Source organism: Nicotiana tomentosiformis, chromosome 10 (assembly GCF_000390325.3).
Source record: "Nicotiana tomentosiformis chromosome 10, ASM39032v3, whole genome shotgun sequence".
Classification (NCBI taxonomy): domain Eukaryota; kingdom Viridiplantae; phylum Streptophyta; class Magnoliopsida; order Solanales; family Solanaceae; genus Nicotiana; species Nicotiana tomentosiformis.
The window spans coordinates 23,270,579-23,282,980 of NC_090821.1; the positions used below are offsets into that span (position 1 = coordinate 23,270,579).

Here is a 12,402-nt window from a genome sequence, read left to right on the forward strand (position 1 = left end):
ATACATGTGATGACAGCATCTGATGCCACAGCCTCAGACATACCAGGAAAAGCATAACAACGGGCCTAACCTCCTTATCTAGGACGACCTCTAGCATAACATGTGGAGTAGCAACTGGAGTAGCAACCATGGCCTGTGTACCCTGTGGAGGTTCAGCCCTCCTAAGTCTAGGACAATCTCTCATAATGTGCCTAGTATTTCCACACTCGAAAAAACCTCACTGCGGGCGTGGCTGCTGGAACTGAGTCTGACCCGAACGGCTAGAATAATCGCTGTAAGCACCCCGTGCAGGAGGTGAATTAGAAGATGGTTGTGCAAAATGAGTACCATGAGGTCCCTGAATATTTGGGGCGCTGCGAGTGGCCTGAAGTGCATGCAAAACTAGTCTACTGATAAAACCTCTGCCATGACGGATCTTGCCCCCAAAGTAGAACTCCCCCATCCTCCAGAACCACGAGGCCTCTTGGCCTCCCAATCCTCCATCTCCTGGCCAATAATACGCTCTAACCTCCTAGAAATCTCCACAACCTGCTGGAATGGAGTATCAGTCTCCAGCTCCCATGTCATCTTGCATCTGAGACCATAATTGAGCCCCTCGAAAAATCTGTGGACTCTCTCTAGTAGTGGAAACCAAAGCAGATGCTTGACGAGACAACTTACTGAACCTCAAAGCGTACTCAAACGCGGTCATAGTCACCTGGTGCAACTGCTCGAACTCTGTGCGCCACGCATCCCTGAGGGTGTGTGGGACAAACTCCTTCAAAAACATCTTAGAAAATTGAGCCCAAGTGAGTGGCGCTACATCAGCTGGCCTACCCTCCTCATAAGCCTGCCACTGCCTATATACTGACCCCATCAGCTGAAATTTAGTAAAGGCGGCCTCGCACACCTCTACAATGCCCATGGCACAGAGAATACGGTGGCACTAGTCTAGAAAACTCTGTGCATCCTCAGAAACTGCACCATTGAAAGTAGGAGAATCATACTTCTTAAACCTCTCAAGTCTCCTCTGCTCCTCCTCTGATGCCACTGGCCTGACCTCAGACTGAACTGCGATAACGGGTTGTGCTGGCATAACATCCAGAACCTGATCAACATGGACCCACTACTATGGTGTACGGGATGTGGGAGTCTGAGCTCATCCCCCGGCCTGAGAAGTAGCTGGTGCAACTGGGATCAATCCTGCCTGAGCCAAAGCACCAAACATGCTTAGGAGTTGTGCCAAATTCTCATAGAGTCCAAGAGTGGTAGCAGGCATCTTAAGTACATGTTCCCTAACCGGAGGTACTGTGGCTCCTCGATCGCTGCTCTAGTAGAAGCTCTAGTTGTAGCACATGCCCCTCCTCACCCTCTACCTCGGCCCCAGTCTCTCGCGGATTTAGTAGGGGCGTGGGTGTTTGCTCATCTGATCCGGTAGTGCATGTCCTCACCATCTGTGAGAGAATAGAAAGAAAAAATATCAAGCTCAAAAATCAATAAATTCGCACAAAAAAGAATGAATGAAGTGAAATTTCCTAGTAGTTCTATAGTCTCTCGAAGATAAGTACTGACCTCTCCGTACCGATCCGCAAGACTCTACTAAACCTGTTTTTGACTCGTAGAACCTATGAACCTAGAGCTCTGACACCAACTTGTCACAACCCAAAAACCCTCCTTTGGAGTCGTAATGACACCTAGTCTCCCAACTAGGTAAGCCAGTCACTCAACATTATTTTAAATAATGAAAACATGAATTAATGAAAATGGAGTTTAATATAAATGCGGCAATCAGAGTAATTCAGGTCAAAGCAAAAAATATCCAAGAACTAGGGGGTACAAAGTCACAAGCTCTAACTGAATACACGAGATCAATCTCAAAATACAATACTATCTGAAATACATAAACAATATAAATGAAACAAGAGGATGACTCTAAGGCCTACGGTCGGATCATGCAGGGAGAACTTGAAGTCTCCGTGTGTATGCCTTTTCCGGTCCAAAGTACCCGGATCTGCACAAAAATGTGTAGAAGCGTCATATGAGTACACCACAATCGGTACCCAGTAAGTATCAAGACTAACCTCGGTGGAGTAGTGATGAGGTTCAAGTCGTGTAATACTCATTAGATAAATAACCTGTGCAATGCATATATCAAAGAAAACTGATAATTGAAATATAACTGAAAACAATAATCACAAACCCTTTGGAACCTGTAATAATCACTCAATGTAGTAAACCCCATTTTGATCACGAAATATCAAATAGAGGTAAGACATGTGATGGAATGTCAAATACAACTATTAACTCAGGTAAGTGCCAAATGTAAGCTTTCAGAATCAATTATTAAATAAGAATAACAGCCTCATCTCAACACAATCACAATAACAATGAGGACACCCTGAAATATCACATAGCATCATCAACATGCCACCCTTATTACGCTGCATGTGTACATAAAAATGATATGCCACCCTTATTTCGCCACATGTGCATATTGCCGCCCTTATTTTGCCACGTGGGTAGCCTGCAATAATGGCACCTTATGTCGCCCCACACGCACAACCATAGACAAAGAAATCGCACAGCAAAACCTCGTGTTGACACCCCAAATCAATCTGCTTAACATGTCCACAAGTGCCACGGTACCATAAAACAATAATGCCAAGTGACACAGTATCACAACAATAGTGATAAAGTGTCATCAAAGTATAAAATCACAACTTTCAACAACCGTGCACGAGTACATAACAAATAATCATAGAAGCGGAGGGGATGTTCAATAGATAAAGCATGTCTATGGCTAAGCCAATGAAATGAGCATGATCAAATAGTCATAAAGTGAGTTTTCAACTATAATATAATGTTTATTATCACATTAAGGCATATCAATAGTCTACGATCTATTCCGGTCAAAACCACATATAGTGCACGTATACATGCTCGTCACATCATGTACACGTCACTTAACACATCATAGAAATCAATAATTAGGGCTAATACCTAAGGGGTATTTCCCTCACACAAGGTTAGACAAGATACTTACCTCAAAAAAACCTAAATCAATCAGCAAATAGGCCCTTCCAGCGCAAATCCACCTCCGGACGACAAGAATCTAGCTAAAATAACTTAATACTATAAATAAAAGACATAGGAAATGATTCTGGATAATAAAGATTTGATATTTAATTAAAATCAAAAAGTCAACTTATAAAGTCAATCCAGGCCCGCACCCCAGAACTCGACCAAACCCAAAAATTCCGAACCCCTATTCCGATACGAGTCCAACCATACTAAAATCATCCAATTCTGACCTCAAATCAGCCTTCAAATCATCAATTTATATTTTCGAAAAGTTTTTACAAAAAATTCCCAATTTCTCAAATTCAAATCACTAATCAAACACTAAAATCGAGGTTAGAATCATGAAATAATATCAAATCCGAGTCAAAAATACTTACCCAAATCCAAATCGTGAAAGTCCCTCCAAAATCGCCCAAACCGAGCTATCTAACTCAAAATATGGTAAAATAAGCAAAACCCTCCAAATAGAGTACTAAATATATCTGCACAGACATGCTCTACGTGATGGCAGAAAAGCCTTCACGATCGCGAAGACCAAACATACCCAGCTGCCAAATCATTCTTCACCAACGCGACATACTAGTCGCTAACGAGGTGACCAACTCCACAGTCCCTACGCGAACGTGACTCCTCACTCGTGAACATGAAGGGCAAATGCCTGATGCCCCTTTCCGCCTTAACTTCTACGCGATCGCGGCACCTAGCTCGCGAACGCGAAAGCAATAGTCTCCCAAGCTTCGCGAATGTGGTACTCACTTCGCAACCGTGAAGGTTAAATGCTTGCCACCAAAATTACTCTACACGACCCCATAGTCGTGATCGCAATAAAGAAAACCAGATATGAGTTGACAGCAATCCAAAATAAGAGAAAATTGCCCGTAGCCCATCTGAAACACACCCGAGGCCCCTACGACCCCGTCCAATCACACCAACTAGTCCTAAAACATAATATGAACCTACACGAGGCCTCAGATCACACTAAACAACAACAAAACTATGAAACACACCTCAATTCAAGCCTAATAAACTAATGAACTTTCTAAATTCAAAACTTACGCCGAAAATGTTTAAACACCTCGGATTGACCTCAAAGTTTGCATGTATGTCCCAAATGACACAGCGGACCTATAACAACTCTCTGAATCACAATCTGAGCCCGATATCAACAAAGTCGATCCTCGGTCAAACCTATCAACCTTCCAAAACTTTAACTTTCCAACTTTCGCCAAAAAATACCAAATCAACCTACGGACCTCCAAATTCAAATTCGGACACACGCCAAAGTCCAAAATCACCAGACAAAGCTATGGAACCATTAGAACACCGTTTCGGAGTCGTCTACAATAAAAGTCTACTCCGATCAACTCTTACAACTAAAGCCTTCAACCAAGGGACTAAGTGTCCCAAATCAATCCAAAACTCACCCGAAACCAACCCAATCATCACGATAAGTCACGTAACTACAAATACACTTATGTAAAATATCAAATAGGAGAATCGGAGCTAAATACTCAGAATGACCGGCGGGATTGTTATTGGAGAAGTCCCTCTTATAAGAATAAGCAAGAGACTTACCTCTAGCCGAGACCACCTTCAATCAAATCCACCTCCAAACGACTCGAATCTAGTCAAATATTACTCTAATGAGTCAATACAAACTTTAGGAATTGATTTCATATAAAAAATTAAATTTTTACTAAAATCAAAAAGTCAAATTTCGGGCTCAGAATCTGAAATTGATCATAGATATAGTTTACGCATAACACCCCGAGTCCAAATATATAATTAGATTCTAACTCGGGTTCAAATTTCGTATTTAAAATCCCCAAAGTCACTCTCTTAAGGTCAAATCAAAAACCTCAATTTCTACACTTTAAATCCTAGATGTAGGGATTAAATATCCATGTAGATGCTTAAAATATAATCACAGGTGAGTAGAAACCACTTACTCACTTGCCTTGTATAAAAATCTCCTTGAAAAGCTATCCCTCAAGTAGTCTAGGATTCAAAATAAAAGAGAATGGGCAAAAATCTCGAAATCGCAACTTAAATACACTACTTAGCGATAAACTAGGTGATCGTGACCAGCCTCGCGATCGCGAAGCATAGCTGCCCAGTGCTCTATGCGACCGTGACCCTCAGCCTTTGACCGCAGGACAAAGTCATCCCTTACCTCAGCTCTTTTTCACCGACGCAAATATTTCCTCGTGAACGCGATGCCTAGTTCCGCAACACTATGTGATCGCTTCTCCCCAATCGCGAAACAACCATCCTGGACAGGATTCTTCCTTCACGTTTACATAGCTCCTGTCATGGGCTGCTTTCCATCATCGACCCATGACCCCTTGGACGCGCCCCGTGGCATCCCGGCAAGCCTCCCAACGCCTAGCGCCACGGTCGGCCCCGTGGTCTCGGCAGCGCCAAGTAACAAGCGAGCATGCGCCTCTGTCGCCCCACCGATAATCAATGCCAGCGCCCAGCGGCTGGCCAATGCCATCAGTGCCGTGCGCACCGACAATGCCGCGCGCACAAATCATCCTGTTGCCATCAGCGCCGCACACCCAGACAGTGCCCCGCGCGCAGACCTAATGCCAAGCACCAGTGCCCAGCCGCTGGCAGATCCAAATAGTGCCGCGCGCGCCCACAGCAATGCGCGCGCAGACCCTGCTGCTCAAGACAAAGTTGCTGCCATCGGACTTGCTTCCATAGAAGACTAAGTCCTTTTCATTGTAATTATAGAGTAGTTTTACTTCATTCATTTTCAGTGTGCTTCTACAGCTTTCTTAGGTCAACTCATGTAACTTTGGTTTATTTTTTTAAGCATTATTAAGGGGGACCAAAGCATTCAAACATTCAAGCATTCAAACAATTCTCTGTACTAGTGTCTCTCCCCCCCGGCACCGCATTTCATCTTGTAATAGCTTTCATCATCATCAATACAATCATCAGCTTTCATCATCAGTTGCTCATTTTCCGCTGCTCAATTGCTCACGACATTGGCTTTCCCGTACGGCACTGACAATCTAGTCTAGCGTACGACGAGGGCCTCAGTTGGCGCATAGCAACCGCACTGACATTGGTTGCTTAGCCTTACGTCGCCCTTCCAAGGAACTTCAGGAAGGCGCCGCGTAACAGTTGGTATCAGAGCCTAGGCTCGACATCGGACGAGGGAACTCATTGGCATCATCATCACCATTTCTGACCATGGTGAATCACGGGGATCGCATCACGACCCTAGAAGAGACGGTTGACGCATTACGGCCCATCGTGGATACGTTGCCTGATCTAAAAACCAGCCTAGTGCAAAGGTTGGACGACCTGGACCGCAGAATGCGGCAGGCCGAAAATGACATAGCAAACATCAGTCAAGACTCTGAGGAAGACCGGCAAACGGCTGCCGTCGAGGCAACCAAAATTCATGGCCAATTCGAGGACCTCCAACAGGAGCGTGCCGAGGATTTAGCCCATCGGGAACTAGAGGCAGACAGACTGACAGTCATGCAGCAAACCATAGACAACTTGACAGGCCAGCTCAATGTTGTCAATGCTGCACTACAAAGCCTGCTCAAAGGAGGCGAAAACCACACCAGGGGTGCCATGAACATTGCCCCCACTCCACAAAAGCTGAAAATTCCGGAGCCCAAGCCATACAACGGAGCCCGGGATGCTAAAGAAGTGGAAAATTTCATCTTCGACATCGAACAATACTTCGATGCCGTTGGACATTTGGAAGAATCCAAAAAGGTAGCAACTGCTGCCAAGTATCTTCAAGGCGATGCAAAACTCTGGTGGCGAGTCAAATACGAAGCCATCAGGGCCGGTGAGGAAGTTGCGTGAACTCCGCCACACCAGGTCGGTGCGGGACTACGTGCGTCAATTCTCCGCACTCATGCTAAACATACGGGATATGGGGGACAAAGACAAACAGTTCGCATTCATAGAAGGTTTGAAACCTCATGCTCGTATGGAACTGCAAAGACAACGGGTAGATACCCTGCCCAAGGCCATTCAAGCTGCAGAGTGCCTTGGGGATTATTAGTTGGAAACTCAGAAGGATAGGCCCCAGCCGCCTGTCCGAGGGGGATACAACGGGAGCCAACCTAGCAACGGTGGCCCCAACAGAAACGGAGGAGATCGAGGTACATCCAAATCCAAGACTCCTTCCTGAAGCAGTAACACTACTGCATCAGTCAACAATCATCAGGGGAGAAAGCCCCCATCAGAATGCCGTCATTGCGGCGAGGAACATTGGAACAATCAATGCCCCAATACACAAGTCAATGCTCAACAAACTGTTGACGATGACGAGACAGATACCGACAACTCAGACGGCGCCGATCAAGTAGGTGCCTTCAACGCATTTGTCGGCTCCATTCATGATACCTTGGCGGGAACCAGTACTGGCAACCCCAAGAAGAAAGCATTCCCAATCGACAAGAAAGGGAAAGGAAAGGCGAACGAGAGGCCTCCCACATCACAAAAGAGGACCTTAATGTTCGTTGACATGAAAGTAAACGGCAGACCTATTCGGGCATTGATAGACACGGGTGCTAGCCACAACTACCTGGCCTCAACTCAGGTGCAACGCCTCGGTCTAGCAGTGCAAAAATGCAAGGGTCGTGTCAAGGCTATCAACTCTCCATCTCAGCAAGTGAGTGGAATAGCCAAAGAAGCGCCAATCCAGCTTGGCCCATACAAGGGAATATTCGACCTACGCATAGCTATCATCGATGACTTCGAACTGATAGTGGGATTGGAATTCCTCAGGAAGACCAACACCATCCCGGTGCCATATGCCAACATGCTCCTAATGATGGGAGACAACGGGGCCAAACCCCACACCATACCGTGCATATCCAAGAAGATGGCCGTTGGAAACATCACGGCCATGCAGTTTAAGGAGGGAATCAACAGACCTGAACCCATAGTTCCGACTGGCCTCAACATCATCAAACATGCATCACATCATCGGGGTCCAACAGCTCATGGCGCCCCTCAATGTGTGAAGACTTGTCAAGCATTCCCAAAGGACAAGTCGGATCACCCAGCACAAGCGGGACTCTTGGAGCCGCTACCTGTCCCACAGAGACCTTGGGAAAGCATTTCCCTGAATTTCATCACAGGATTACCCAAGGTCGGAAATCATGCAACCATCATGGTGGTAGTAGACCTGTTTTCCAAGTATGCTACCTTCATCGCAGCCCCACAGAACATGTCGGCAGAAGAAACAACTCGACTCTTCTTCTCCCATGTTGTCAAACATTGGGGTATGCCCAGCAACATCATCAGTGACTGCGACCCACGCTTCACTAGCAAGTTTTGGACCCAACTCTTCAGTTGCCTCGGATCCAAATTGAGTTACAACTCAAACCATCATCATCAGCAAACACATGATCAAACAGACCGGTTCAATGACATGCTGGAGGAATATCTCTGCCAATTTTCTACCGGGTCACAAACACATTGGGTGAAGCTTCTGGATGCTGCTCAGCTGTGTTTCAATTCACAAAAGTGCGCCCATACAAACAAAAGCACTTTTGAAATTGTTACTGGACAGTAACCGCTACTCCCACATAATGTGAATGCACCAAACATACCATCATCTCATCGAGCTGCCAGTTTCTCTACAGAATGGGAACAAACTTTGAAGATAGTGCGGAGCTATCTTGTCAGGGCCCAAGACAGGGCAACGAGGCATGCCGAACAAAACCGTCACTTTGCCCAACATCAAGCAGGGGACAAAGTGATGGTAAAAACCCCGAGGCGGAACTTATTTGCAAAGAGGACCCAAGATCCTCGCCTATTGCCAAGCTACATCGGGCCTTTTTCCATTGAAAGGCGCATCGGGAAATCCACATACCAGCTGAACACACCAGCCTGGTAGAAAATCCATCCAGTCTTCCATGTCAGCCGCCTCAGGCCACTTCAGAAATGTATGGAAGATCATTTAGAAAGACATCTCACAGCACCGAGGGGAATAGACCTCCCAGCCATCAAGAGCCTGACCAACCATCATCATCCTGCAGGTAAGGCTCCGAGGATGTCGCCAACTCAGGTGGGGGAGAATGTCATGGGCTGCTTTCCATCATCGACCCATGACCCCTTGGACGCGCCCCGTGGCATCTCGGCAAGCCTCCCAACGCCTAGCGCCACGGTCGGCCGCGTGGTCTCGGCAGCGCCAAGTGACAAGCGAGCATGCGCCTCTGTCGCCCCACCGATAATCAATGCCAGCGCCCAACGGCTAGCCAATGCCATCAGTGCCGCGCGCACCGACAATGCCGCGCGCACAAATCATCCTGTTGCCATTAGCGCCGCACACCCAGACAGTGCCCCGCGCGCAGACCCAATGCCAAGCACCAGCGCCCAGCCGCTGGCAGATCCAAATAGTGCCGCGCGCGCCCACAGCAATGCGCGCGCAGACCCTGCTGCTCAAGACAAAGTTGCTGCCATCGGACTTGCTTCCATAGAAGACTAAGTCCTTTTCATTGTAATTATAGAGTAGTTTTACTTCATTTATTTTCAGTGTGCTTCTACAGCTTTCTTAGGTCAACTCATGTAACTTTGGTTTATTTTTTTTAGGCATTATTAAGGGGGACCAAAGCATTCAAACATTCAAGCATTCAAATAATTCTCTGTACTGGTATCTCTCCCCCCCGACACCGCATTTCATCTTGTAATAGCTTTCATAATCATCAATACAATCATCAGCTTTCATCATCAGTTGCTCATTTTCCGCTGCTCAATTGCTCATGATATTGGCTTTTCCGTACGGCACTGACAATCTAGTCTAGCGTACGGCGAGGGCCTCAGTTGGCGCATTGCAACCGCACTGACATCGGTTGCTTAGCCTTACGTCGCCCTTCCAAGGAACTTTAGGAATTGATTTCATATAAAAAATTAAATTTTTACTAAAATCAAAAAGTCAAATTTCGGGCTCAGAATCTGAAATTGATCATAGATATAGTTTACGCATAACACCCCGAGTCCAAATATATAATTAGATTCTAACTCGGGTTCAAATTTCGTATTTAAAATCCCCAAAGTCACTCTCTTAAGGTCAAATCAAAAACCTCAATTTCTACACTTTAAATCCTAGATGTAGGGATTAAATATCCATGTAGATGCTTAAAATATAATCACAGGTGAGTAGAAACCACTTACTCACTTGCCTTGTATAAAAATCTCCTTGAAAAGCTATCCCTCAAGTAGTCTAGGATTCAAAATAAAAGAGAATGGGCAAAAATCTCGAAATCGCAACTTAAATACACTACTTAGCGATAAACTAGGTGATCGTGACCAGCCTCGCGATCGCGAAGCATAGCTGCCCAGTGCTCTATGCGACCGTGACCCTCAGCCTTTGACCGCAGGACAAAGTCATCCCTTACCTCAGCTCCTTTTCACCGACGCAAATATTTCCTCGTGAACGCGATGCCTAGTTCCGCAACACTATGTGATCGCTTCTCCCCAATCGCGAAACAACCATCCTAGCCAGGATTCTTCCTTCACGTTTACATAGCTCCTTATGCGATCACGACATGCAAAACTCTGCCAGCCAAACTCCCTTATCCATGATTGCGAGACTCAGCTTAGCGAGCAAAGTAGTGTCTTGCACCAGAAAATAAGCAGCTATAAAATACTTGGAAATGGTCTGAAACTACCCCAAAACTCACCCGATCTCCTTGGGTCCCCATTCAGTCATTCCAACAAGTCTATATACCTCATACATACTTGTCCCAAGGCTCGATACATAAAAACAATAATAAAACCAAGAATCGAAGATCGATCCATCTCTTAAATTTTTAACTTCGCTAATGTGTCCGAATCATAGTTAGACATTATGGATCACAACCAAATTTTGCATACCAGTTTATGTCAATCATTAGTATCTAACCAAGGTCTCAATACAACAATCAAAACTCATTAGTCCAAAAGTCAACTACTGGTCAAATTTAAGAACTCTCCAATTCTTTAAATTATCAACTTTTGACAAATTGAGTCAAAATCTTCTAGGAACATTAAAACTAAATTCGAACATACGTCCAAGTACAAAATCATCATATAAACCTATTGAAACCATCAAATCACTAATCTGAGGCCGTTAACTCAAAAGTCAAAAATTTGTCAACTCTTATAACTTAAGCTTATAAAAATGAAACTAAGTGTTCCAATTCATTGTCAAACCTTCCCGAAATCAAATAACCATCTCCACAAGTCATAAATCATCAAAATCAAATACGAAAAATATCAAATAGGGGAACAAGTCTGTAATGCTTAAAACGATCAGCTGGATTATTAAACTTAGTTAGGCACATTTACCAAGAAAATATGATTAAAGAGCGGTAAAAGTGAGAGTAAATTAATGTTAGAACATACATAAAGATGCCTAACATCACATACTCAAGTTAGTTAACGATTCAACATATTACGAGAAGTCCATCCTTTGCACCAGAAAGATGCTTTATCAGCCCTCGAATCAATGGCGAACAACTCGGAGATTTGAATCAGTGGAAGCAAATAGAATTGTACCCATAAACAAAAATCAATAATATATTTTTTCTTGCATTTGTTCTGTTAATGCAAATATTTATTTTCTGTATGAAAAATTAGTGACTAACAATTATATTAACCACTACATATAAATAAGTACATATAATATACATAGAGAGGGTAGTGTGTACGGATGCCTTACCCCTACTTTGTGAAGGTAGGCATACTGTTTCCGATAGACTCTTGGCTTAAGAAAAGTATACTCATAGTAGTTATAAAAAGGAAATACTATAGTGGAGAAGCAATGAGAAAAGGAGCAGTAACAACTATCAGGAAAATAAGATAACCGAAGCACAAGAAATAACATGTAGTAATAGAAATCTAAGAATATAAAATACGAGAATAACACTCGTACTATAAGTGTGTAAAAGATAAGCAGGTATGGAAAATAAGTTCACTCGACTACCTACTAACTTACTACCTTAATCCTTGCTCTCCACACACTCCTATCAAGAGTCATGTCCTAGATAAGCTGAAGATGTGTCATGCCCTGCATGATCACCTCTTCCTAACACTCCTTGGACCCACCATAGCCAACCTCTCATACCTCCTCATTCTGGAATCTGTTTATCTTCTCTTCAAATCTCAACCTCGCTTCCCGCATCTTATCCACCAGACATGTCACTCCCAGCTTGTCCCAAACGTTTTCTTTTAATAAGCAAATTATGTTTGGCTATTCTTTTCAAAAGTACTTTCGAGCGTCAAATTATAAAAACTGGCAGTATCAAGGTTCGATTTGCAATTAGTATTTTTAAAAGAGAAATGAATTTAAAATTTTGAATCAATTTATCATAT

At 44.2% G+C, this 12,402-nt stretch overlaps 1 protein-coding gene across 1 annotated transcript; it reads right to left on the reverse strand.

Moving 5' to 3' along the window:
• Positions 1 to 544: 544 nt before the first annotated feature.
• On the reverse strand, positions 545 to 904 carry LOC138899880 (uncharacterized). The gene has a single exon (XM_070186577.1). It carries the CDS (start codon positions 902 to 904, stop codon positions 545 to 547), a length of 360 nt encoding a protein of 119 aa, XP_070042678.1.
• Between the last annotated feature and the right edge of the window lie 11,498 nt (positions 905 to 12,402).

What these genes read in the sequence shown, in the direction of transcription:
- LOC138899880 (XM_070186577.1), bottom strand. Translation starts at nt 904, where the DNA reads ATGGGCATTGTAGAGGTGTGCGAGGCCGCCTTTACTAAATTTCAGCTG.